The sequence below is a fragment of the Pseudopodoces humilis genome, chromosome 3 (genome assembly GCF_049639895.1).
Source record: "Pseudopodoces humilis isolate 2021_Gansu_Grassland_sample_001 chromosome 3, ASM4963989v1, whole genome shotgun sequence".
Taxonomy (NCBI): domain Eukaryota; kingdom Metazoa; phylum Chordata; class Aves; order Passeriformes; family Paridae; genus Pseudopodoces; species Pseudopodoces humilis.
In genome coordinates this window covers 3,257,298-3,285,174 of record NC_142202.1, presented here as the reverse complement: position 1 = coordinate 3,285,174, position 27,877 = coordinate 3,257,298, and the positions used below count along the sequence as shown (strand labels likewise).

General features: G+C 42.9%; 2 protein-coding genes across 5 annotated transcripts in view; one reads left to right on the top strand and one right to left on the bottom strand.

Annotated features, from left to right (window-relative positions):
* The first annotated feature begins 3 nt into the window (after positions 1–3).
* Positions 4–25,490, top strand: PUS10 (pseudouridine synthase 10). Of its 4 annotated transcripts, none has more exons than XM_005525514.3 (18): positions 4–169; positions 1,701–1,837; positions 2,839–3,105; positions 4,386–4,472; positions 8,617–8,651; positions 9,110–9,221; positions 10,829–10,890; positions 13,379–13,424; positions 15,596–15,660; positions 16,075–16,160; positions 18,241–18,366; positions 19,179–19,235; positions 20,153–20,229; positions 20,323–20,378; positions 20,503–20,620; positions 21,712–21,854; positions 22,401–22,500; positions 22,776–25,490. In XM_005525514.3, the coding sequence occupies exons 2-18, from the start codon at positions 1,712–1,714 to the stop codon at positions 22,812–22,814; spliced, it is 1,602 nt and encodes a 533-aa protein (XP_005525571.2). In that variant the 5' UTR covers positions 4–169; positions 1,701–1,711; the 3' UTR covers positions 22,815–25,490. The 4 variants fall into 4 exon arrangements, with proteins under 4 accessions (XP_005525571.2, XP_087908511.1, XP_087908509.1 ...); XM_088052385.1 differs by lacking the exon at positions 4–169 and adding an exon at positions 187–229; XM_088052383.1 differs by lacking the exon at positions 4–169 and adding an exon at positions 293–322.
* Positions 25,281–27,877, bottom strand: part of REL (REL proto-oncogene, NF-kB subunit) — a 29,383-nt gene continuing 26,786 nt past the window's right edge. Inside the window, exon 10 of the mRNA XM_005525515.3 lies at positions 25,281–27,876. Within this exon, the coding sequence (XP_005525572.2) occupies positions 27,179–27,876 (698 nt within the window). The 3' untranslated portion in view covers positions 25,281–27,178. The remainder of the gene's footprint in view (position 27,877) is intronic.

Sequence of the window (27,877 nt, the reverse complement as noted above, 5' to 3'; positions counted from 1 at the left end):
TCGGGCTCGGCCTCTCTCGGCTCCGCCCGCTGGCAGGCGCCACGCGGGAGCGCCGAGCTATTCCACCAGCCGCCCTGCGGACGCGGCGCCCCGCCGCGCCGGCCGAGCGATGCGCTCCGCTGCTCTGCTGAGCGGGCCTGTGCCGGCTCCGCGGGCCGCCGAGCGAGGGGTGAGCGAGACCGGGATTGGGAGTGGGAGCGGACCGGGAATGGGAGCGGGAATGCGAATGGTGCGGGAACGGAGCCGGAACGAGCTCCTGAGCGGGATCGGGATTGGGAATGGGGATGGGAGCGGACCGGGAATGGGAGCGGGAATGCGAATGGTGCGGAATGGAGCCGGAACGCGCTGCTTGCTGAGCTCCCCTTCCCCCTCACACATGAGGGGTTCTGAGCACTGCCCTGAGGTGCTGCGGCGGAGCGGCGGCCCCGATTCCTCCCCTCACAGCAGCACCAAATGTCAGGAATATTGCCACATTTGCCCTTATGTGTCACACCGTGCCGGTATTTGAGTCAGTGGAGGTGCACTGGGATTGCAGTTACCTAAAAGTGCGTTTGTGTTTGTTCTTTCTTTCTAAAAGCAGCTTTGAAGTTTTGTAGGTAGCCCTTAGTTTTTACAGCTTGCCATAAAGCATCCAGACCCAGGACTAAGGAAATTCACTGAATTTAATAACTTTTCCGTGCTGTGGAGGTTTTCCATGGCTGTGCAAGGAACTTCTGAGCAGGACTGGATATTGCAGGTGTAACAGTCTGGGGCTGGCATGGAGAACATGGATATATCCCATCCCTTGGGACACAAAACTAGGAGAGTATCAAATGTTGCTTGCAGGAGCTAAGCCCAAAGCAAAATCAGGTGGTTCATTAGTACTGTGGAATTCCTTGCTGAATTTGTTCCCACTAATGAGTGACAATTGACTCATTAAACCTTCGGTCTGAACAACTGTGGTTATCCTGATGTGCCTCCTGAAATTTCCTAGATGTCCAGGAAGGATGAGCACGTCACTGGGAATTTCTCTTCTTCCAAAAGAATCCCATCACAAAATTTTGGACAAAAAAAAAAAAAATCAGTCTTTTCTAAAGTTCTGGGCAGAGAGAACGATAGGAAACCAAATTAGCCATAATATTTTAGGGGTGAAAAAAAACATTGTGAGATTTCTCACAAGAACACAAGTCCTATATTGAGAAGGGAAGTAAATCTTTAAAAATTGGAGAAACTTTGTGTGACAAAAGGGGATGACTTGAGCCTCTTATTTATTTTTTTTTCTCCCTGTGATTTTAACACACTGATTCTTTAGTCACTGCAATTTTAGAAGGAATTCCCATTTTAAAATTGCCTTAATATGTCATAGTTCCACCCTCCTTCATTCAGTAAAGATTAGCATGTCATGTATTTTATCCAAGGTAACACTGGGCAAAAGCTCAGCATTTCCTGGTCAGAACTCAAGGTCAGGTTTTCTAGGAAAAACCTAAGAAATACAGAAGTTTTTCCTCCACTCAGTGGTCTTTTTTGGGTTGGTCTTCCACTTTTCTTGTGCCTCTGATTTAAAACAAACACGTATACCAAATTTTTCTCTAGAGGACAAAAAAACCTCCAGTTACTCCAAATATGCTGCAGTTAAGTCTCAGCTGAGTCTTTTTATTATTGAATTGCTGAACTGTGTTAGTTCTAAGCTTTTCTTTTTACTTCTCTGTGTTGAATTTTAGATTTGCCCAGCATGTCTTCACTGACAGAGAAGGACAGACCAATTGTTCAGTTCTTACTCAACACTGGCACTTGCCCACGATGTGTTTTGAGGTTCTGCTGCGTGGGATCACAGATGCTCTACAGACATCCACACCAGGTTTGTCCTTTGTTGTGTTCTTGGGCTCTTGGCCTGAAAGGAAAAGGAGTTATGGAAAACTGTGTTTTTTCCTTCAATGTAAAGAAAATTTGCATGAAATTGCAGAATTGGTAGGGGGATGCAACTGAAGAATTGCAGAGCAAAGGTAAATTTAAAAAAAAAGATAAATCAGAGAACCATAGTGTTATTAGCCATCCTTCTTAACTTGCTCTAATCCCCTGTCTTTATGCTTGTGTCTGCTGCTGTCTCTCTTGATTGTTTTACCTTTCCTCAAGTTTAGACTCTCCGCAATTCATTTTTAACATCTTTCTTCCCTATCCTTTTCCATTTTTTATCAATTATTTGAGGAGTGTTTGTTCATTCTGCCGTTTTTTATCTTTTTGCATCTCTACCTGATTTCTCTCTGAGTTGCAGCACAGTAACTGCTCTCTTCCTTACTGAAAGCCTTTTAATAAATCCTTCTTCCAGAACTATGTCTTGTCTCTCATCCTTCCAGGAATCAGAGACATGCAGGTAATGCTTAATTTTTGAAGGCTTCTCTCCTGATAAAAAGTTCTTACTCTGTGTAAGAACTGTGGGTGTTTAATTTCACCCCCACTTGTGTCTGCTCTCTTTTCTTTTAGTTATAATGGCCAACTCTCTTCCTGGTCTAGTGGAGTTGAAGGAATTAAATTCTAACATAGTCTAAATTACAAGAAAGCACTAAGTGTCTCTTTTCATGGAATAGTGATGGGGCAAAGATAAATGTGTTTCTGCAAGTCAGAAAATATTTTCATTCTTGGATGATTAACAAGTCTATTCAGCAATATTTTCTCTGGTAGTTTCTATTTTGAGAGAAATGCAGCTTGGAGCTGTTGAATTGTGTCTTAAAGATGTCTTTGGGCATAAATTCATGTTGTTAATTACATACACTAAGCCTCAGCTGGAATAATACTGCCTTATGGAATTGTGCTTGTTAAAGAGGAACAAACAAACCACAGTGTGATTCCTCTTTGTGTTAGGATTTGCTGAAGGATTTGCAGGAATTTCTGAAGAACAGTCAGGAAAATGAAGGCACAGTCTGTTTGGATGTGGCTGACCCACCTTGTAAGAGAATCAAACTTGAACACAGGGAAGAAGGTGCTGATGATGTGAACCACAACGGAGCCATCCCGCAGCTGCCCTCAGCTGACAGCGGGAATACTGCCATGGAGAGCTCGGCTGGGAAGGTTTGCAACGTGTGTTTGGGAATTCTCCAGCAGTTCTGTGAGGCTGACTTTGTAAAAAAGGTAAATTTGTAGCCTTTTGGGGTACTTTATTGGAGCTTGTGTATGTTTGGGCCTACAGGACAGAGCAGGTGACTGAAAACACTGTGAATTTTTTTTGCTGTTTTTTTTCCCAAATAAATGTTTTCTCTTTCTTTTGAAAGAAAAAGACCAGACAGCAGACCAAAACATTTGCCTGTTTTGAAGATTTGAAATGTAGGAGGCAGAATCCTGCTGCATCCTACTCCTGGGCAGTGTTTGCACACCTGCAGCTTGGAATTTGCATCTGTGGTGGGATGGAATTTTGCCCAAGCTTTGTCATAGTGGCACTTTTTTTTAAAAAAAAATAGCAGTGCAGGTGCAATGGAATGACTGCAGGGAGCACACTTTCCTAAGAAAAGGACTAACAGATATGTGGCTACATGAATTTAGGACATGACCTGAGGTTCAGCTGCTTTTAAGGAAAACCTCGGTGGAACTGGCGATCTCTGTTCGCCTTTTTTATGTGACAGGAAAATGAGGAGTCATCAAGTGCTGTTCTCTGAACTACACATTTCTAATACAGCATGAACATGTCTTTATGAAGTACCAGAGGGGAAGAAAACGTTTTGGTGATGCAACAGATTGTGGATAATAGAGAAAATGTGAGTTAGGAGAGAATGTGGACACAGTGTTGCAAATGTCATCTGAGCAATTGCACTGCTCATGTGACAAACTGAAATACCAGCTAGAAAACTCACACTGGCGTCTGAGATACTTAACAGAGTTTTGATAGAAAGGGTTTTGATTTAATAGCAGGAATGTATCAAAAATGGGACTAGACAGAAATCATAGTGTATAGTTTCTGTAGTTGCAGAATGTAAGTGTTTCTTTTTTGTTTCCATAGGCAGAATATGTATCTTTTTTCAGAATCCGCTGCTAAGATTTGCTTCAGAGCTACTCTCTTCAGTAGCGATGGAAAATCTGATGCCACTTGTTGAGGCACCACAAAACCTAATTATTTGATACATAAATTTCCTTATCTGAGATGCTGATTTCACCTAAAATTTCAATGTACAATTGGTCCTGGCCTTAAAATAGTGAGTTTGGTTGTTTCATAGCACCAAGGATACTGTTGAGTAGTAACTCCTTTTAACAGGACAGAAAAGCTTATATTTCAATAAGTTGTTAGTGATTACTCTGGTTTGTAAGTTGAGCATCTCTCTGAGTGTGTGTGAACATGAATTCACAGTGATTATCCTAGAACAAAAATTATCAGCTCAGTCCCATTGCTGTAGTTTCATATTAAGCTCCTTCTCTTACAGCTGTGCCAAAAAGTTAATTCTGCTGACTACCAGTTCACCAGTTTTGTATTTTCTGTGTCACTTCCCCCACAGCTGTCTGTCAGGGAGGTAAGTAACTCAAATAATAACTTAAATAATTAAATACATATTTAAGAAAGTAACTGTAGAATGTATGAGCTGGAAGTGGTTTGATTTTTAATTGGTATTATTTAAAAAAACCCAAAGTGAAATCTCCTCTCCCCTTCCTTGTGAGTATTATTGTAATTAATAAAGGGCCTGAGTCACTTCAGTTTTCAGTTAGCCCAGGAGTTACTTTCCATCTGAAGACCTAAAAGGAGTTTGTTGAAACCCTCAGTGAATTGTTCCCTTTGGAGCAGATGCCAGCCCTGCTTTGTGGATCTTCTCAGAGACAGAACTGCACAGCTGGTGCCTTTCCAGGGATAAATGATAATTGGTAGTGCAGAATGCAAATGAAGGAATTTGAGGATGAAGTCTTGAAGTGTTCAGCATTTTAAATGATGGGAAAATACACTTAGTTGTGAGATACTTTGCAGTCTTTCTCTGCTTTCTGCTAGAAAACGATGCAAAAGCACTGTTCTAAAAGTGATGCAAAAGTGGTGTTTGAAAGGGCAACACATCAATCTGTACAGGAGGTGCCTGCTGGGGTTAAGATGTGGTGGAGGCTTCAGTGAACATGGCAGAAAGAAGGGGAGATGGTGTTAGATTTCTCTGTAAAGCTGTGGTGAAGTCTCTTCTGCTCCCAGAGTTCGGTAAATAACCTCCTGCACGTGTAGTGGTGGTTTGTGCTGTGGCATCTTGGGCAAGTGCCACTGTAACAGCTAACAAATATTCTACTCCAAAATCGTCTGGAGCATAAAGATTCTCTACTTCCCATCTTCAACTGAGCACACTTGGTGTGTTTGCTTTGTCCTTTCTGGCTGGGTGAACTGCCCTGATTCCCAGTTTGCTTTTTGATGCGTCCAGAAAATGAGGTCTGTCAAAAAGCACTTTCAGCCTAGGTGAGTATTTGGATGCCTGTGATGCTCTGGCAAACCCCAAACGTAGGTCAGACTTTAGCAAGCTTTACTCCAGCTGTAAGCCTGGTGTCAGCTGAGGCGATCCAAGAGCCCCTGATGTTTGCAGGAAGCCTCGGTAGAGGGTGGTGTTGCATTGCAGTTCAGGTGAGGGATGTCCTCGCTGCTCGTGTTCCAACAAAGCAGCGGTGCTGGGACAGCCAAGGGAGTCAGAGTTGTTCTGCGGGCCCACAAATCAACAGATGGACTGAAAGGAATGAGTAGGAAGCTCCAAAACTGAATCTGTTCCCTTTGGAAGCACTTCTGATTTGACTGGGAGAAGGTTTGGATTTAGAAGTTTCTGCTGTCCTTTCCATTCCATCCCTCCTGTCTTGTGAAGTGCCAAAGCAGCTGTTTGCTCCAAATGCAGGGGTGAAAAGGGGTGATGGTGGAGAAAGAACTTTAAAAATCATGGGGCTTTATTTACCTCCTATCAGTTTATCACTTAAAAAAGACAGGTGAGAACCTGTTTTACAGCCACAGAAAAGCAGCAATACAGTATGTAAAAATGCCTGAAAGTATCAAAATCAGGTATCAGAATATCTCAACATGCTTTGTGCTGAAAAGAAGCAATTTGTTAAATTCTGCTTTTAATTCTTTGACCTGCTGTGTACAAGAACATGTGGAATCCTATCATCAAAGAACACCCAAAGGCAGCCTCTCTCCCTCTGCCCTCTGGTGTGACACACAGATTTTCTCCATCATCTTTTTTAACAAAAAAAAATCAGAAACTGCCTTTCAGTATTACCTTCATCTCATTTAATTATGACAGTTGTCATCCTGCCAAGTCTAAAATGTACGAGAGGAGCTGGAGAAGAGCGGGACATAAAATCTACATTTGCATAGTATTTGTATCTGTGATGCAGGGAAGCAATTGCCTCCTTCCACAAGTAGGAGATTTGATTGAAATAAATCATAAATACAGGAGTCCCAAGTTTATGTCAGACAGCTCTATTAGAATATGAAGTGAGTGGTGCCCTTCAGAAGGGTGACTGCTGGCTCTGCCTGTGGTCTCAGTCGTGATCCATCATCCTGGTGCTTGCTACAAGGACATTGATGCAAATAACATCTGTAGTCATTACTCCCTGTAGGGCTGCCTGTGCCTCATCTTGGAATTCCCCATCTCCAAGCTCCTTTCTAATGCACTGAAACAATGCTGTGGCTGGGATTGCACGGGGTATTTCAACTGTTGCCATTGTGCTCCCTCAGATAGCACCAGAGTAATATCCTGCAGCTCCTAATCAATACAGTGCCCGGGCTGGTGTGTTCCAGAGATGGATTTGCTGCTGAGCATTGCCCTGCAGGTTTCAGCTCTGTAATGAGCATTTTTCATTTCCAAACCACTTCACAAACATGAAGTAATTACGAAGTAGAGGGATCTGATCCCCTGCTCCACATTCAGCTGGGAGAGAGTAGAGGAGTTTGGCTGGCTTGGTGGTTGAATGCGATTTGGAATTTGGGATCTTTTGGCTTCTGTGCTTGCAGTACTCTCATCTATTTTTTTCCCCTTAATTGAAGGGGAAAAGTAATTTCTTTAATTCTCTTTCATTGTAGAAGTCGAGAGAGACGGGAGATGAAATTTGACCTGTGGTCTCATTTTAGCATGGCTGCTCCTGTGAAGAAGTTTTGTCTATTTTGTAGTTTTATCCCAAGAAAACAGGGAAGAGGAGTGAGATTAGCCTCCCCCTGAGTCCCAACCATCCCAAACCTGCATGTGCTCTGAATCAAGGCATGAGAGAGGTTTCTTTGTAAATTGGCATTTGTCAAATGCAGATTCCTAGGCTCAGTTCTGTGGTTGTTACATCCTCTAGTTCAGATCTACACTTAAGGAATTTCAATGGAAGCTATTTTTATTTATGATTTTATCTGGGTTATTATGCAAACAGGATTACAATATACTTCAAGTGGAGCAGCCTTACTCATACTGTCTTCAAATGCAGGATATTGAATCACAGTGGATTTGAGCAAATGGGATTTCATCACTACAACTGCATTTGTTTAGTTCAGCAGTGTGGGTTTGTGCATCATGGATCTAACAAAGTTTGTGTCCTTTCTCCGCCATCCCTCTTCCCTCTTAATTTCTGGCACTGTCTTCAGGGTTCCCTCATTCATTTAGATGTACCAAGTGAAGGATGATAGGCTTATTTTGTTGAGTTCCTTATCTGTATGGAAAAGGAGTCCATGATGTGGTTTCTTCTGATATCCATGTGATCCTGACCCTTCTTCCTGAAGTTTGAGACCTGTTTTCAAACTTCTTCCTCAGAATTATTTTCTTGACAATGCACAGTGGTTCTTTCAGCAGAGTTTGGAGGAGGTTATTCTTTAAGTATATGAAAAAATGAAAGATGGGGAAGGGATTTAAAAGTCTGCTGCCTATAGGCTGAAAAGTTTCATTGTGGTGGATTCAAATCAAACAACTTGATTTTTGGAATTCATCTTCAGTGAGGATGGTGACACAGGCTGAATTAGTTAAGTGGTTTCCTGCCAGTCCTAATGTATTTTGTAGTTGTTGTTAGTAGAGGAGAGCTGAAAATGTTGTTGTGCTTCACTGTCGGAGTTTTTCTCTTTTTTCTAATTGTTAGTGAACTTGAACATTTGGGTTCCCATCTGATTTCTAGAATTATTCCTTCTGTTCCTCACTTTTTCCATATTTAGCCTATTCACCTAAACTAAATGGTGTGCTGTAAATAAGAAGCCAATTCTGTGATTACCATAAGACCAAGTATATTTTCATTTCAATTTTTTATAATGGGTGATAGCTGAATTTGGGGGTTCATTAATTTATGTCAATCAGCTTTCATATACCATTCATTTAGACCCTTTTTATTTATGTATGGAAGATAACTGATGACTTACAGTCTTTTTGTAGTTACAGTATTAATAGCAAGTTTCAAAGTGTTTAATGATACCTCTTTTTTTTTTTTCTTTTTTTTTTTTAAAGCCAGGTAGGCTATGACGTGAAGAGCAAAGTGATGTCTTAGAAATAAAAACTCACAGCAATTCCATCTTTCCACTTCTGAAGCAAAAGCTAAATTCCTGATACTTCTTTTTTGTCACAAGTTTTAAAAACACTTCTCCTTTTGCAAAGAGTCTCTCAGATTGTTGGGAGTTCTGAGCCTTAATTTCACTTGCTTTTGTTTTTTCCTCTCTTTTCCCTGGGCATGGCTGGTGACCTGCAGCGTGCTGCTTGGCTGGGGGTGAAGCAGCAGATGAGGTGAGCCATTGCTTTTGCTGTCTGTCTGTCTGTCTGTCTGTCTGACAAGAACTCTTCATACAAACACTTTTTCTCTATATAAATGTTGATTCATAGTCCAGTTTACCTGATGCTTACAAAGAATAAGGTGGCAGATGGGTTTGTGTATTTTCTTCTTTCTTTTTAACCTGCTTTGAACTTACTTGAGGTTTCTTATCTCTTTTGCTCTCTAACTTCCCAAACAAGTGGTTTGAAATGCATCTCTCTCTTCCTCAGCTTTTCTCTGGGCAGGCTCTGGAAAGACTCTTGCAACTTTTGATCTCCCAGGAAGCTCTGGCATCAGTTTCCTCAGCTCACAGAAAAAAAAAAAAAATCTGTTTTACTTGGCAGTAGTTACTTAAGTTCCTCTTGAAATATTGTATGTCATGTATCTATTTTTGACAGACCCCTGTGCAAGTCATTATTTCTTTGTGATTCAGAAATCTGGGCCTTCCCTTGGCAAAGGATGACATCGTTCAGCTGAAAGAAGCTTATAAGTGGATAATTCATCCCCAGTTGTCAGAAGAGTTGGGTGTTCCTGCTGATGGAAAGGTCTTGTATAAATAACAGAAAACTTTCTTCTTTGTTTCATCATTCTTTTTTCATGCATGTTGGGGTGTGTATATTTATACGCTTATGGTAGGGAAATAAAAATGTATCCTTTTTTCCTTATTAAGAGAGAAACAAGTTGAGTGGCTCCTAAATTCACTGTAGGGGAAAGCAAGGGGGAAGTTCTTCTAACCAGAGATCTCCAAGCGGGAGTCCTGAGGGGCCCAATGTTCATTTTTGCACACACAGATCATTGCATCTTCTGAAAAAACCACAGGCTTGTGCTAAATCTCTTGTGCTGCCATCCTCCTTTTGTTAATGAGAGTTTTCCAGTTGTCTCCTGTTCCAGGAACCCTGTTTTGCAGAGGCTGAGGAATGCTCACACATTCCTTCCCTGCTCTCCTGTCACTGCCAACACTTGCTACTGCTCTGGAGCTCAGTTGCTCAGGTTCTGTGGATTAAATAAATTTCTGAAGTGTACTTTAAGAGAAAAGACTGGTCCTTGTTCACTTTAATGAACACTAGAAATGGGCTTGTTGGGACCTGCAATATCACTAAGCAGGCAATAGAAATGTGTTTTTTTCCAAACTGTTTTCAACTTGCAGATTCTGATTAATATCCTTAAAAATCTTTCTGAAGGCCACTGACTGAATATGGCAATCAGGTGTTGCCAAATTCAGAAGCACCTTCAATTGCCTTGAGTGTAAATTTTCTGCAGCCATGGCTGCCTGTAGGTTTTACTTGTCACCAGCCATAGCACTGACCCCAGGACTAGATTCACTTAGTCTTTATGTTGATTTTTCAGCTTCCATAATAATTACAGGCTGTGTTTTCCCAGGAGTGCTAATTGAAAGCATCCCTTTTGTCTTAGGGAAGAAAAATCCCACTCAGTTACTCTGAAGATGATCCAGGAAGAAACAAACTTCTTACACACCAAGTTAGCAAAAGCTCCACACGCCACGTGGGCACGGAGCCACTCCAGACATCTCTGTACCACAAAAGTTGTTTTTCTAGTGCCCTTTATCTACAAGGCACTTGAATATTAGCCAGTCTTTTCAATAGCCCTCCTGAGGTGTGCTGGTATCTGAGTAACAGAAGTAATGAGCGTTGTTTGCCCAAGGCCAGAGAGGGAATTGGGGGAAGAATTGAGATTACACCGGAGTTCCTGGGCTAGCTGTCAATCCACCAGGACTGTTGCCTTGCTTTGCCCCAAGGCCATGCAGGCATTGCAAAGAAAGCCCCTGACAAAATTTTACAGTGGTGACTACTGCAGGGTTTTATCTTGATTGCACTCCCGGGAGGGCTCTGGGGTTTAGTGACCGTAATAGGCTTTGAGCCTTGGCTGCCTCTGCTCAGCCCTGCACAGGATGGAACCGGGGCAGGTCACTCACGGCTCTGAGGTGCTCTCACGTCATCTTTGGTGACTTCAGAAAGGCAAATGCTGCTCTGGCACAGCTTTTAATGTCTTTAATCATAAATAAATGGGTTACTCTCTCCTTTGTCTCTACTGTTTTCCTAAAACTACAGTATAGGTGCTTGAGAATGTCCTCCCTGTTTGTTTAAAAAATTATTACCACCTCCTTGTTCTTTTTTCTGTTTTTTTAATTTAGAGTCTGTTTGAAATTAGCGTGGTCTTTGCTCACCCAGAAACAGAGGAGGAGTGCCATTTCCTGTAAGTTTTTCTACAAGTAACAAAAGATCTTTATCTAAACGTTGTGCAACATTGTTGGTTTGGATTTGTTACAGAGCACAATATGCAGTATTTATAAACTAGAATGTGGTCTGCATCTAGGTTTCTTCATATCCACACGAAGTTGCAGAGCTTGAAGTTACACCATCTCTGGTTAATTCTGCTCTTTGATGCCAATAAAAAAAAACCATCCAAAATTCTGATTTGAACTGGAAGGAGAGCATTCAGATAAGTTCTTCAATTTCAGCCCTCCTCAAAAACATTCCCTGTATCATTTTTAAAAATTTGGACCATGTAATTGCAGGTGGGGGAATCTTTTGAGATCATACCTAAGTTTTTCCTGCTTCTATAGGGCACATGGAGGAAAGGTTTTGAAGCGAGTTAATCCAATGTAGCTGGTTGATGAAAACAAACAGAAATTCCCTCACTACACACAGCCTCCGGCCTGGCCCAGCAGGGCACCTGCTGTACACAGAGAAGCAAAGTAGTTCTGTGAATTTAGCTGCCATTTAATCTGATTTCTCAAATTCTAGCTGTAGTATATTCTGGAAAATTAGGGTCACTCTTCCTGTTTGTTGATGCTTCCTGGAAAACCTAAAGTTTCACTCAGTTAATTTGCACCTACTGCAAATTAAGTCTTAGCATAGAAGGAGGCTGAGCAGAGATACGTCTGTTGAAACATGAATTCATTTCTTGAGACTAGAGATTTCTCTTGCAGCCTTTATTTATTTCCTGATTTCTCTTCTGGCAATTTAAGCCAGATCTTTAAGTGCTGAATCCTTCTTGGTTTTCCACAACTGCATCTTTTGTTTGTCTTGAGGTAGGGGATAAGGGGATGGAAATTTAGGAAGGAACCAGTATTAGGAACAATTATTACCAAAATTTCCTGAACATCTTTCCTTTCCAGCTTCTTCAAGACTGGGCAAAAGACGGAGAAAGTTGTAGGGCCAAGCTACAGTTCTAAATAATGGTTCCCACAATCCTGTAGAGAACTGAAGTGTTTCTGCATCCTGCACCCTTTTGTTCTAATTTATTTCATTTTGCTTCCTTCCTCTGAAACCTCTTCACTGGTATTTTGTGCTCATCCTTCCATGCTTTTTCTGGCATTTCAGGAATATTGCTGTTGAACCAGTTATGGTACCAGTGTTAGTGCTCCAAGCAGAGCAGTTGTAGAGGCGAAAGCTGTAAAGAAGTTCCATTCCACATTCCAATTACTCTGGTTTATTCCATGTGACCTGACAATTTCCCTTTATTTGCCTTCTCTTTGTAGCACACTTAAGCAGCAATTAAGGTTGGAGACACTTTCTGGAGTAACAGCACATTGCCTAATTTAATTACAGAGTAGTTCCTCAGGTGCCAAGGCATTCTGCTTGTGTGAGTGGCTGGCTCTGGGCAGTGCTTTGGTTTTCATGAAAATATGGTAAAATTTGGGAATTATCACAGTACTAGTGACAGTCATCGTTTCCGTGGAAGCAAAGCAGGACTTTGTCTCAACCTGGAGAACTCCAGATGTGCTTTTGGATTGGATTTCCAAGCATGGCACCTGCTGTTTCTCACCTGTTCTTACACAGTTGTGTGGAGGTGGGGGTGCTGAAATGACCCATGGTTTGACATGGAAGGTTGAATTGGCTCTTGTCAATTCATATTTAAAGGTAAGGTGATACTGAAATTTTTGGAAGAGGGAGTTTGCATTGCTCTGGGTCACAGACTGGCCAGGGAAGTTGTTTGTGTAGAAACAGCAAAACCTGCTCCCTTAGTCTGAAGGAGTTATAGAGGTGTTGAAAAACACCCACAAGAAATTTGAGTTGGAAGTCAGAAATACCTCTGACTGCAGACACAGAAATCCAGAAATCATCTCTGACTGCATACACAGAAATGCACTAATAGGAACAGCAACTTCCTCTACACTACTCAGAAAAAGTGTTTCAGTGACTTGGCTTTCACTTTTGTGAAAAGCCAATAGTTTCCTTTCGAACAGGCAAAGCACAACTGGTGGTGAACACCTGGAGTTACTTCTTCAGTGGGAAATTGAATTTTCCTCTCCAGAAGGGACAGTTTGAATCTCAGGTTTGTAGTGAGCATTGTCTAAGAGCGGCAAGTACAGATTTCAAGGTGTCAGCAAATCTTGCCTAGAACTTAAATGATTAATCATGGCCTTTATTGAGAAGGATTGGGAAGGACTAAAAGATAAACTGGTCTGCTTTTCCATCCCATCTCAAACCTGAGACACAGTGTTGGTCAGAGCAGAAGAGCAGAGCTTTGTCCATGATTTCTCTGGATCAAGCAATGCACATCTTGCACCGTTCGTGGCTTAGGATAAAGGGAGTTTGAAGATCTGCTCTGAGCTAAGCTGTGGAAGTGAGACACTGGATGTATGGGTACAAAAACCATTTACATGCTATGCTTGTGAGTGTATCTGTTTATTTCTTTCTCTGTAAGAGGAGCAGCTAATTTTCATTTCTGTGTTTAGAGCCACTGCCTGCCCAGACTGTTTCAAGCCAGCAAAGAACAAACAGGTAAGATCTCATCATTGTATTTCTGCTCTGACATTCAGAATTTCACAGCAGTAGCTACAATTTGCCTGGGTATTCAGTCAGTGCTCAATGTCTGCTTTTCCTTCATCAAAAAGCTCTCTAGTTTTCAACTGCCTGAAAATAAAGTTGTCTCCTTTATTCACTTCACAATTCGCAGCTTAGGAGAACCAAGAGCTTGGTGCTTTTCTTTAGGTCATTCATTTTCCAGGCTGTCTAAAGGCCATAATTTTAGGAAGGTGCTCTGTAAATACCTCCCTTAAGATGTAGGAATTTGATTGTCATGCATCAAAAGTAGCATAAAAGATGATCCTCGAGCTCTCTGTGGGTGAAGCAGTTCAGATAAGTCACATTGTGAAGATGAGACTCGGCAGCCAAAAGGGAAATGATCACACTGCAGTTTTCATGTGCTCTGATCTGAATGAAAGCCAGGATACATGCAGGATGGTTTTATCCTTTCTGCCTCTGGAGGAGGGGGGAGAGAAAAGGGACCTTGCCACTTGTTGCAGACCCTGAGCACGCACGCAACCATTGACGGAAAAGGGGACACGCGAGGATAAAAAACCAGTCGGAGGGAAACTGATACAAGTGGGACAGTGGATGTGATCAGAGGGAGAGCAAGTAACTCCTGTCAGAAGCCATTGCAAGGCCTTTTATTCTTTCTGGTGAAGAGTCTGCCAACATCTGGCAGAGGCAGAATCTGGCCTAGGAATTCTGCTGACTCTGCTCCACCTGACCAATAAACGCTGCTCTTTTTTTAGCAGGGTTGTATTGTTACAGCTCACTGCTTGCTGCATTGCTGTCCTTTAAAAGGGGGGAAATCCCACATAAGGAGCTAAACCAGCAGGGCCTGGCTGTTAAATCCACACAGGCAACAAAATGTAGGGGAATCTAAAGAAAAATAACAGCTCTGAAGAGCTGTCAGAGGTTTGTCCTCACAAAGAAGCTGGGCTTCAAGGGCTGTGTTAATCAGAGAAGTGGTGTAAAAACTGGCTTCTGAGGGAAAATTTCTGTGCTGTCTGTGTAGATGGTTATTTTAACCTGCTGCTGCTTTCAGGGCTTTCCTGCTCATCATCCTTCTATCAGGAAGGGAAGTGCTGTTATCTCCAATTTATGCCTAGAAGGAGAAAGAGCAGCTTTCCTGAAGACACCCAGGAACTCTATAGAGCCAAGACTTGAATTGTCCCAAAGAGTGACACAGTATTTTTTATTTTTTTTCCCCAAATCTCCAGTTTGCAATAAAGACACCATTAAATTGGAAATTCAGCAGACAGCCGTCAGGGCAGTCCCAAGGCTGGAGCACATGCCTGCTGGGGGAGGCTGAGGAACTTCTTCAAGGTTCTTGGTGAAGGCTTTGGGGAGGATCCAGCTGAATCTCCTCCTAGTGCCAAAAGAGATTATTGAGAGCAGGGAGCCAGGCTGTTCTGCACAGAGTGTGGTGGAAGGACGAGACACAGCAGGAATACACTGAAATGAGTTCAGAGGAAATGCAAGAAAAAACATTTTACCTTGAGGAAACTGACAGTGGAGCAGGCTCCATCCCAGGTGGATTTCAAGACCTGACCATGCTTGATTAGAAGGTTCATTTAGAGACCTTCTCCTGTCCTCAGCTTTCCTAGAGCAGGATTTCACCTCAGCTGTTACAAGACTTGTTCCTCCTGTCCCAGGAAGGTAAATTCTCACTGGAGTTATCCCAGCAGCAGCTGGCTGTGCACAGAGCTCGGCACTTTGCTCCTGGTGCTGGCATTGCAGCTTTGGCTGCAGCTTGGGAGTGGGAAGCTGCTTCTTTTCCGCAGGAGGAACTGCCCAGCCCCACCGTTCAGAGCCATTAGTTCTGAAAATCAATCAACTTTTGAACTTCAGAAACTTGAGATTCCTACTCAACAGGCTTGTTTTCAGCAGAACTACCTGCCTGCAATCACTGACATAAAAGCTGAGCTTAGGTATATTTAACTCCTGAAAATGAAGCTGGTTTAGGTTTCTGTTCATGGATTTAGGATTCTGGTTTTAAACTGTTTTGCAAATTTGGATCTGGGCTCCCAAGTGAGCAGTGACGGAACTGCACAGTGTAAGTTTCAGTGCTTTTTTTCTTCCTCAGGCATATCCTTTCTTTGCTTTTCTTAGTTCTTGACTCATTTTTTTATTTCACTGTGCAGTCTGTTTTCACCAGAATGGCAGTTATAAAAGCCCTGGAGAAGATAAAAGAAGAGGATTTTCTCAAGTAAGTATATACCAAAACTATTTCTTAGTATTGTGCTTTTGTATAGAATTGGGGAAGGGAGGAAAATATTCAGCGGGTATGTAGTGGTAGGATGGCTTTAAAAGAACTTCAGATTGTTTAAATTCTGTTGCTTTACTGTTTAAAACGTGTTTTTTTTCTGGCAATAGAAAATCACTCCTGATCTTTTAATTGAAAGGATTATTTTGAGCTTTAGAGTTTGTACGGCAATCTTCCCTTTACAAGAAATATTCTCATATTTCCAAAAGTTTTAAGAAAACACTGTTAGTACTGTTAGTATGGTAAAAATCACACACAGTGGGAAGCCAAAGGTAGGCACTTTTTACTGCTCTGGTGATGCTCCATCATGTTCTGGTAGTGATAATATGTTTTACTCTGTTTTTACTTTTAATACAGGCATTTTCCGTGTCCCCCAAGTTCACCAAAGAACCTCTGTGATGCTCTGGAAATTCAGTGCAATAATGGTGCAGTTTTTGTGGCTGGTAAAGTGATCCATTTCTCTGCTGATGTGTTGTCTTGAAGAGAACTTTGTAACACTGCCCTGAGACCCAGAGGATTCTTGCTGTTTGTTAATTCCTGTAATGAAGTGTAAGGAGCAAAGAATCAAATCCAGCTCTATCCAAGAGCGGTTTGAAAGGGGAAGAAATTATATTTGAACTTTGCTGAAGATATTATTTTGTCAAAAGTTAGAAATTACAAATCCCCTCAAAATAATGGTTTGGGAAAGGCACCTCCACACCAGCAAGCTCCCAGCAGTGCTGTTCACTTCCTTGGGTTTTGATTTGGATTCAGAGGTTTTCACCATCTGGATTTCTCTGCATATTATCCCATCCAAAACTGCAAATCCTCATGGGATTTATAAAGGTTTGGGTGGGACAGGTAGTGCAGCAACACTTGGGTGTCCTTGAGTTGAGATGATTTAACTTTTTTATCCTCTGCCTGCCAGAGTATCTGCCATTCTTCTAGTCCTTTATATGAACAGCTTATTTAAATACATGCAAACTGATGATTGTTCAAAAGAACCCAACCTGTAATTTAAATCCAGCATACTGTGATGATAAAAATCCTGAATATAAAGAAATGGAAAATGAAAAAGTGCAGAAGTGAATGGCAGGGTAATCGATGTTCTTCATATAACCATTCCTTATTTTTAATTACTGATTAGACAGTTAGATGTACATTTTTGTGAATCCAAGATACCCAGCTCCTTCTAGACTTCTCCAAACACACTGTTTTATTTTAAGTTGCTTTATTGGATAGTTTTATCAGAATTCAACAGTATGAAGAGCAAAACAGAGGGTTTGCTTTCTGCCTGTCATTTAATACTGGTCTTGTCATTTGTAGTTTATATCTTGCTCCAACATAAAAACAGTCCAGGCAGGTATTTAATTTTTCAAGAACTAAATCCAGAGTAGAATTTGAGTACAGTGCAGATATTTTGCTTTTAATTAATGAGATGGGATCTTAATTTGTAAGCACAACATTGTCCTTTTGACCTCACCTTCGGTGTTTAGCGACCACTTCCCACCCCAACCTTTTTTAAGGATTCAGGGGCTGTCAAACCAAGAAACACCTTCTGTTTTTTAAAACCTACTCTTGTTCAGATCAAAAGTTAAAATTATTAAAATGGGGAGCTGAGAGAGGAAAAAAAAAAAGAAAGCAAACCTTGTTCTCCTTTTTCCATTTTATGAAAAGAGAATTTAGCAGTGTGAGGCTGTATCTGAATGATGAGTCATCCTACTTTCATTATTTGCCCCAGTGAAACTGTGTTACTCAGTTTCCCCATTTGTTTGTGTGGCTTTTTCTGCTGCTCAGACTGCAAAAAGGAAACATTGTTTGAGATAGGAAAATATGATAGAAACCCCAAACCCCTGAGATGTCAGAGGCCCAAAGTAATGCACACAGCTACTCTGAACTTTATTTTATATTTGCAAGGTTTCAGGTTGAAAGCAGTTTTAGCAGGGGGTTGCTCTTTGGCCTTTAGGAATTATTTCCTTGCTTTGGGAATATTTTCACTTCTTATCAAACCTGTCCATAAAGAAGCTCATACTGCTTGTCCATGTCAGGCTTGTTCTTTAGCTGTGGCCTGTAAAGGAGGTGCCAGGAAAGCATCACTAGGACCATCCAAAGATGCCAATCTCTTTATGTGGCACCCTCTCAAGATTCCTGCCATTCCTCCTAATTTATTATGGGGAATTTCTGCTCCTTGCATGGCGTTCCTCGTGGTGAGCCAAAGTGTTTTAGTTTGGCTTCCTTTTCCTAAGCCTTCAGGCAATGACAGAACTGCCTTGGAAGCTGGATTATTTCACACAGGAGGGTTATTCCTGGAGGCAGGACTGCAGCCACAGGCTCTCCAAGGCTAGCCTAAGAGGCCATCCTGGCTACTGACTCTCTCCTGGACACAGCCACGTGTGTTCCACGGGGCTGGTGTAATGCTCCTGCCATTAAACAAGCTCAAGCCTGTCATTTTATTTTCCCATGGAAGTTAAATGTGCTGTGCAAGGCTGCAGCTTTTGCTCACGGTTGTAGAATGATTAGAAGTACAGTGGTTGTCTCTTACAGGAAGATACAACAAATATTCCAGGAATTTACCTCAGACTCCCTGGATTATTGATGGGGAGAGGAAGCTGGAATCTTCAGTGGAAGAATTAATTTCAGAGCATCTAATGGCAGAATTCAAGGCAGACAGTAAGTATTTAGGAGATCTGCTACCACACATAGTTCTCATCATTATTCGAAGATTTTTTTTCTTGATAGCTACCCACTTACTATGGGAGTATAATGGGAAAAAATGATGTTTCTCTATCCCTCTTGTTTCCTTCCAAGTCAAAGCTTGTAAATTTTATTTAGCTGTGATCTGGAAGTAATTAGATCCTTTTATCCTGCTAAAGTAGCTCCTCAGTGGATCTGATGATGCAAATACGTTGGTTTCATGTGGTAGTGTTTTTGCTTAACCAAACTTCTTAACAGTTGGTAATTCATAAAATGACTTGTACCAAGAAGGTTTTTGAAGGTATTTCATAGGATCTGCCTGGCTTTTGACCCCCTCATGTTTTTTACCTCCATTCATTATTTTCCTCAGTGCATTAAGTTCCACAAGCTAAATGCTTCTTCAGGGATTATCCAGATGAAATTATCACTGCCCATCATTTGTCATCTAAGAGATGTGGAATTAGACACATAGAAGGCCCAAGGAAAAATTGCATTAAATATTAGTTTGGAAAAACCCCTGCTACTACCCCCTCTTCTCCTCCCAGTGGATATGCTAGTCTGGTTGTAGCAATCTCACTCAGACCAAGGAATTGGGAGTACTCTTCAAGAAACTTAGGAATAAATAGGAATTCCCATGGTTTGTGAAGTGCAGGCTCCAGTTTATAAAATAGATTTGAAGTAGCTTTTGCAAACAAGTTTAGAAAGAAAATATTTCACCTTTTAAAAGTTGTAAAGATTATTACAAATGTAAAATAAAAGCTCACCTTCCTTGTTCAAATCTGTTACAGGCTTTAATTTCAGTTCCTCTGGAAGAGAAGATGTGGATGTAAGGACACTAGGCAATGGTAAGGCTTGGAACACCCCTTGTGAAACACAGAGATGAAATGGGTGCATGGAGCCCCTCTCACTGATCCTGCTGAATGCCAAGCGTGTGACTAGGCATGCTTTGGAATTTTATCTCTGAAGCATTTTAGTGAAATTTAGATATTTATTCCCAAAGACCAAACAGCTTCATAAAACCAGCTTGAAACAGGAGCCCTTTTTCAGTGGCCTTGGCTGCATGGAAGGGCACAGTTAGTTGAAAGTATTTTATTTTATTCACTCCCTACTTTTAAGTCATTTATGTCAGAATTATTCCTGTCTTGTTTTCTGCTGGATCTTTCTAATTCCCCCGCTGTGACTGTGGAGTGGGGGAGCCTTGTTTTCTGTTTGAACTTGAGTCCCTTACAAAGGTCAGCTCTTTCCAACCTGCTGAAGCTGCTGTGGCCAAGGGAGGAGGGAAAGAAAAAGTAAAAATGAACAATTCTGTATTTCAGTAGCTGTCTGATTTGTAGTGTGATTCTTGGCATGGCTTGTGCTGGGGATTGTCCTGGCCCTGAGCACAGAGTTACAACTCTGGCAACAGATGTTGAGCTGAGGGAGTGGGATTTAACATTGCCGTGCACCTGGGCATTGCTGTAGGTGACAGAAAATAAGCTAATTAGCTTTTTTTCTTATTTTATTTTTTAATTAGCACAGACTTGTACAAGATGTCTTCTGGGAAGTCATAATTTGCACTTACTGCTGATACTGGGGTTTAGTAGCCAAAAAAAAAAGTCCCTTGTTTCTTCCCTTGCATCTGATGCTCCATCCCTCAGCCCGCCAGTCCTCTCCCTGTTTGTGTAACAGCAGACAGTCTTCACACCTTCCAGCCTTCCTGTGTAAATGCAGCATTAATTTAGAACAACGTGTTTTTATGTTTTATGCCCGTGCCTGGTGCCAGGAAGGCCCTTTGCGATCGAGCTGGTGAATCCTCGCAGGATTCATTTCACCGTGGAGGAGATGAAGAGGCTGCAGCAGGTAAATCACGGACACCTCACTGAACTCGTCAAGCACGTGCTGCCTCTCCAGCCCAGCAGCCTTGCTAACTGATTCCTTTTTTAAATATCACAGGCAATTAATGACTCTTCAGACAAAATACGGGTTCGAGATTTACAGCTTGTCACCAGGTCAGTGTTTATTGTCGCCGGCGAGGGATTTCAAAGGGACACTCGGGGAGCTGAGAAGTGTTCTCGCTCACAGCCTTGTGTAGTTGTGCTTATGTTAAGTGAGTAATTAATTCCTTTTGTTTAGAGAGGCAATTGGTCGCATGAAGGAAGGTGAGGAGGAGAAGACAAAGACCTACAGTGCCTTGATCTGGACAGACAAAGCAATACAGAGAGAAGACATTGCGTTTCTAGATGATATCAAGGTAGCAGGAGCTCTTGTTGGTCATTTAAATAGCAGCTGTCCTGGTACCCTCGGGAATAGTTAAACACAGTTAATAGTTAAACACATCCATGGGCCTGTCTCTTGCTCTGTGCTTGGATTTTGTTTGGTTGGTTTTTTTAATCAGGGTTTCTCTTGCTATAGGGACTTTCATACTACCCTTCCTTCCTTCACCAGTCACTCCAGCAGGACAGGAGGGGTTGGATTTTAGCAGAGACAACAAATCCTTGTGTAATGTTCACCTTCCAGGAGAACAGAACCTGGGAGAGGAGGAAATCTGGCACCCTTTTTTACCTTAGATAGCATCATGTGTAAGTGAAAGGAGCAGAAAAGCTCTTTTGCTCTGTTCTAAAGCTGTTCTCCCACGGCTGCAGCAATTTGGAGGTGGAAATGTCTATGTCAGAGTGCACAGAAGCCTCAGGAAGGATCAGCATGTGCAGGAATGAGAACTTTATCCAGACGGAGATGGGCTGATGGAGAAGTGGGTTCAGTTTTTGGTGTGTTGCACCACTTCAGCTCATTCTCAAAGCCATTACAGCTCAGGGAGACAATTGTTGGGAAGTTCTTCCTTTAGCTTCCCTTAGCTGCCTTTCAAACTTCTTCCTCTCCTTTGGGAAAGGGAGTTGGGAATGAACTTTTGAAAAGACTGTTCTGAGATCTAATCTCATTTAAGGTTTTCTCCCCCTCACTTTTATTTCTAGGGGGTTGGCTGTAGTTTAGACAGAGCATTTTGTGGGTGGGATTTATTTTCTTTTCTGATTGCCCCGAGGCTCTGAGTGAGCTGCTAAATCCTGGAGTCTTTCCAGCAAAGGGCTATGGAGATTTCAAGGTTATTCCTCTGTATTTGTGATTCCATTAGTTTGTGTTCATGTGAGGCCTCCTTTGGCCTCTGAGAGGGCTCTTCTTTTTCCTTTGATAAACTTGGAAAAAAACCGGTCTTGCCTTGAGATTACTCAACTACCAGAGCACAAGATAAAAAAGACGGGACTGGTTAACACCACACACGATTCCCACAACCTATGGACCCTTTTTGCACATTTCCTTCCTCACGTTTTTGTTCACTTCTTGTACCAGGAGTTGAAGCTGGACCAGAAAACCCCTCTGCGGGTGCTGCACCGGCGGCCGCTGGCCGTGCGCTGCCGGCTCATCCACACCATGACATCCGAGTACATCGACGAGCACCACTTCCGCCTGCACCTCAAGACTCAGGCAGGAACGTATCCTTGGGTGCCCTGACACCAGGCAGCTGCCAAGCAGCCTCCTGGTGGGAGTGACTGGGATAATGGGAAGTTTCCTGCTCGGTGGTTGCGGTGTTTTGAAATCCCTGCTCTCCCGCAGTGGCGTCGCTGCACAGTATTTGCTTTTAGGTCACAATTTCACATTGGAATTTTCATTAACTATGTGGCAGATATAAAAATGTGCTGGTTAAAATACACTTCAGCTTTTTCTAATTTAACTGAAAACTTTTCACCTCCAAAAATGACCTTTTCCACAATATTTAATGCACTTCAGTGCAGACTGGAGATGGCTGCTATGTACAAGTTATGGATTTGTTCTAAAGTCACTACTCAGTTTGGAATGAAACAAAATAAAGGTCAGCAGAGCAGTTATGACACCAGAACCAGAAGGAATTAGGAGCTCTCCTAAAGATAGGCATGGGCTTAATACAATAATAAGAAATTACTTAGAAGAAACCACTTTTTTTCCCCCCTTTTTGATTTCTTTCCTGTGAAATCCACTTCTCCTTAGCCAGTGTTTTCCAGCTACATTAAAGAGTTCGTGCATGGAGACTTTGGGAGAACAAAGCCCAACATTGGGGCCCTTCTGAACAGAACTGCTGACATTCTGGAGCTGGATGTAGAAGTAAGTTGGTTGCTGTTTGTCTTTCCTGGAAATTACTAAGGGAGCTGCCCTGGTGAGATGCTTTCCATGGACTTGCTCTAAGTGGATCAACATTCCTTACCGTGGGATCCATTTCCTACTGCTCCTTTGTAAAATAAGTTTTTCCTACTTACTTCTTTGTAAATGCAGCCCAACAGAGGGTGATGCTGCCAAGTAGTAGCAAAAGGAGTTGTGATTCTTTAGGTATCTGTGAAATACCAACTCTGCTGCCTTTTTTTCCCCTTCTGCTTTTCTAGTCTGTTGATGTTGACTGGCCTCCAACCCTGGCTGATTAACTCCTGGAGCTGGGATGAGGAAGCAGCAGCTCCTTGGCAGCAGCTGGTGACCAGACACTGTGCAGTGTTACAGCCTGGGTGCCAAGGGTGTCCCTGGAACGCTTGGATCACGTTGATCTGCCAAAGGATACCCTGGAGCTCTCCTTTACACACTCTGGACCAGGCAGTGTTGGTTCAATCTCTAGCCTTACTTTTATTTCTTCTGTACATAAAAAGATTTTGGGGAGCCAATGTTTATAACCTCCCCCCATCAAGCCAGACTTTATTTTCAACTTTTTTTGTATTGGATACTACAGCTTTCCTTGTGTGGATGCAGGTAACACTGAGTTATCTGAAACCCACTCCCAGCTTTTTCTGAGTAGTTCATGCAGGAAACCCCACAAGCCAGGGAGGCTGCAGACAGCAGGACAGTGCCTGCAGCAAGTTTCCCTGGCTGCTTTTTGGTCAGTGGCAGTAGAGATGAGCAAATTTGTCTCTCCGAGTGCATTTCAAAGGGAAAAAATAGTTTTCAGAGAAAAACTTTGTGCTTAAAACCAAGTTTTTCTCATTTAAAAACATTGGGGATGCTTCCTAGAAACAAGAGGTGAGGCCTCATCAGCCCTCTTGAGGAGTAGGAATTCCCCAGTGAGTCACAATATATAAAAAGATTGGGAACTTCTGGCAGTGGTGCATGATGGGAATCTAAAGAAAAACAGGAATACCAAGAAAGTGCAGGCAAAAACAAAAGGTACCACAGGATGCTGGTATTGAGAGAGAGATAAAAAGCTGTGATTTAGCAGCATAATACATTTTTTCTTGTACCTCACCTTGGATGGATGCCTGGAAGAGTTGAACACAGCCTAGGAACTTGCCTGGAAGGGGGAAGATCTGAGGTTTTCTTTGGTTATTTAAAATATTTCTTACTAAGCACCACCTACATCTTTAGGAAGTAATCTTTTATACCTGTGTCACGTTAATCCATGAGGGAGGTGCTTCCCTGAAGTACAGAAGAGTGTTTAAACTATCAACAAGAAATTAAGGTTTGGAATTTCAGAGCTCTTTGTTACCATTTTGGGAATAAAGAGGGTAACATTTGCCAAGACAAGCCACTGTCTGGGGACAGGGAGGATGACTGGGATGTCTTCCCTTGAATTCAGTGATTCTAGTAAAGCTCCATGACAGTCTGAGCTGGAGGCTCTAAAAGTGTTAAAAAATACATTTGTAAGGAACTCCTTTAAGGCTCTGCCTGTGCTGGGCTGTCAAAACTTGTGTCTGTAATTTAAGTAATTCAGAAGCTTCTGACTTTCTAACACAAAAATTTGATTCAGACAGCAATATTATTTTTGGTTTTAATATTAAAGCTCTTATGAGCAACAGATACCATGAGCAGTCCTCAGATAATAATCTGCAGCTAGGAAGGAAATGTCATTAATGATGGAAAACCAGAGAAACTGAATTCAGAAACAAAATAGAATTTCCTATCTGAGTGATTTCTTAAAACGCACATTGAACTGAAATGTGATTTATAAATTCCATAAGCTACAAGAGGAAAAAAAATGTCAACAAGAGTGTGCTTTCTGGACACAACAGGCATGGGAAGAGCTGTTCCAAGGGGAAATGGAGCCAAAAGGGGGAGAGGGAAAGAGCTGCTGCAGTAGTGCCAAGGACACACAAGGCTCCTCCCTCTGCAGCTCCTGCTGCACGTGGGGATCCCAGGCAGAATCCAGGATAAACAAGGCCATAAAGGTGACCCTCGGTGTGCTGAGTCTGAGCTCGTCTCTGGGCAAGGCAGAGAGAAAAATTCCAAAGTTTTCCCAGGTTTTCCTCCCAAAATTTTTCTCCCAGGTTTTTTTCTCCCAAAATTCCCTGTTTATTTTTATGGTAAATCTGAAGTATCTGAATGGGGGGGAGGGAGGCTGATATGCAAATATCCCTGAGCTCTTGAGGCAGTTCCTGGGCACCAACCATGTGCAAATATGAAACTGAGAAATGTAATCTGGAGCTCTGAACTCTGTTTCCAGTCCAGTTTCGGGACCATCATGTACTGAACATTGCAGCAATAGTATTCATGTTGTACTTGGGCCTTCACCTGATTTTCAGGAGTATTTTTGTGAGTGCTCAAAGTGGGTGTTTTGTGAGAGCCAAATTTCATCTTGTATTTCCTCTAATGCCTTCCCCTGCATTTTGGTTTTGCATCAGCTCAGCTGGGCCTGGAGAAAGCTGTACCAGCAATGCAGCTCAGCCAAAAGCATCTGTGCCCTTGGCCCCTCTGCCTCAAAACCCAATAGCTCTGCCACAAAACCTGCTGAGGAAGGTGAGCCCTCACTTGCCTTGAGGTTTTACAGTGGCCACCAGCAACAGGGAACAGAAAATACCCCAGAAAACCCCAGGATAAGCAACCAATAACCTACCTTGTCCCTTTTCCCTGCCTTTCCCGTGGTGAGGGAGGTCATGAAGCCGAGGAGGTTGCAGAAGCTGAGCTCTTGGTATAACCAGTTTTTTTTTAATTACCAAACCAACTCGTTTACAAAGGAAAACAGAACTTTGAAAATATTTAATTATACAGTAAAAACAAATTGTACTATAAAGAGCTTTCTATGAAGTGAGTAAAATGTTTACATTTAATATAATTAAAACTGAGAACTTCAAAAAAAAAAAAAAAGAACAGAATAAACAACACGTTTCAAACTTCCTGCATATTTTTTTTGGTCTTTCTATTGCTTGAGAGTGTGGAGGAGAGGTGCAGAAGGTAGTAAAAACTGCTTTAAAACAGGGGGAGTCAATTAGTTTTGTTGTGCACCTGAGTTAGGGGAAGCAGTTTCAGGAGCTCCCCTGAGTGTCAGGCCGGTGTGATGGAATTCCAGCAGTAGCACCGGAGTGCTCCCAATGCAATGGATTCCTGCAGGGAAGGCATCCCTGCTTTCCTGTAAGGCACAGAGGGGTTCTGGAGCACCTTTCCTTGTGTACAACTCTACATCTCAAATGGCTTTTGTGATTTGGGAGGGTGGGTTTAGGACGTTTTATTGCTTTTTTTTGTCGCTGCTCTGATTGTGCAATTTGTGCAACGGAGACCTTTGAGCTTTATCTGCCCTAAAGAGCAGCTGTGGCACTTAAGAAATACTCAGACATTTCTCTGTGTTGCTTCTTAAAAAGTAACAGTATAAAAAAGTAGCCAAGGCCAGAGTGTCTTACCCAGCCAGTTACCTCCAGCTGGAGGTGTCAGGAACAGCTCCTGCTCGGGCTAAGAGCGAAGACTGGGAATCAAGTGGGAGGGAAGTTCTGGTTCCTGATACAGAGGACAGAGGAGTGTTTTTAATTACTACTGACTGAAATGGCTTTAAAAGTTGTTAACAGAGGTGAGGCTGCACCAAGGCAGCCCCTGGCTTTGCTCTCCTGGGAGGGGGTGGTGCTGGGGAGGGAGGCAAGATGTGAGCCACCTTTGAAGCAGTCACTTGCATAGCAGGAAACTGCCGGGATACCTGAGGAAAGAGTAAGCGGATACTTCGGCTCCAGAGATTTCTGCCTTTCCAAATCTCACTCGCATCGCAGCTACACACACACACACACACACACACACACACAACTTGCAGAGCAATAACAGCTTCACTCCTAAAGCAACAGGGGCATGGCTTGTAAAATAGTGCACTCTGGATGAAGTGCAGACAAGTCCTCACTTTCTGTTCCTTCTCTTGTGCAGTGATTTCCTTTACAACAGAGCTGGACTATTTAAAAACTCAAACCTTCCGGTCTTTTTAAATATATCTAACAATGACATAGTCATTAAAAAAAATTTACGAGTAAATTTGCCTTCAAAGCAAATGGAGTGTGGTGACAGCGTGGAAAATCAATACATGTTCTCATTTTAGGAGAAGAATATTTATGGAAAGGGGGTTAAAAACCTAAACCTTTCAAGTAAGTTGAGCAGAACTCAGACGTCATTCATTAGATGAGACTGAACTCGAGTGCTCACGTGCCAGTTTTGTTTCCTAATTTCTGTCCTATCAAAATTTCAATTTAATTTCTATAGCAAAAATGCCTATTTCAAAACAACTTTAACCCTGTGAAGTATTTGAAATTTTAACCCTTCTGAAGATGCCAGCTTTTACAGTCCCCAAAGGTAAGGAAGCTTTAAGTGTTAACAGTTCCCACTTCCAACAGCGCAAAAATACGTCTTCAAGGTACTTTTAAGGTACAGAAACCCCAAACCCCACTCCCACCTCCCACTTTACGGGCACCACTATGGGCTGCAATAAATAACATTTTAAGTTATGTCACGGAACTCGCACAGCAACATTCTGAAAGAGAAAGCAGGGACTCCAGAAGGGTAAATTACTCCTCTCCACGCAGCAGCGCCCGGGGAGCTCTACGTACCCAGCGCCGCCGGCTCACGGGTTATAGCTCTGTAAAATGTTATCGAAGGGGAAGGACTGATAGAGCTCGTCAGTGTGGACACCGTCGGTGTCGTAGAACTGGCCGTCTGCCAGGCTGCCCTGGTGGCCGCTGGACAGTCTGGCTTCGCTCAGCACCTCCTGCTCCATGAAGCCGTAGCCGGGGTCGGCCAGGCCGGGCTGCGAGGCGAAGGCGGCGGCTCCGCTGCCCGCGTTGGCCGTGGGCAGCTGCAGCTGCTGCCGGTGGCTGCCCAGCACGGCGCTGAACTTCTCCAGGCTGATGCTGCTGCAGTTCACGTCGTCCGTGTCCATGCCGAGCACGCCGGAGCCGCCGGGGAGGCTCTGCAGCTCGGCGGCCGACAGCACCACGGCTCCCAGCCCGTTGGTGCTGCCGTAGGTCCGGAAGAAGCCCGAATCCTTCTCATCGGGCCAGGCCAGGGCGCTGTCGTGGAAGGCCGGGAGGGAGCTGCTGCTCGGGGCGCTGGGCTGGGGCTCCGTGGAGAAGCTGCTGTGCAGGTGGGAGCCGAGCAGCCCGGCCGGGGACGCGGAGCCGTGCAGCCAGCTCGGGGACAGCACGTCCTGCTTGCCCGGCCCCAGCGCCGGCGTGTGCGAGCAGCCCGGGTACAGCTGGCTCGTGTTGGACAGGGCTCCCAACCCTGACGGCATCATCAGCGTGGAGGAAAACATGTTTGGTTC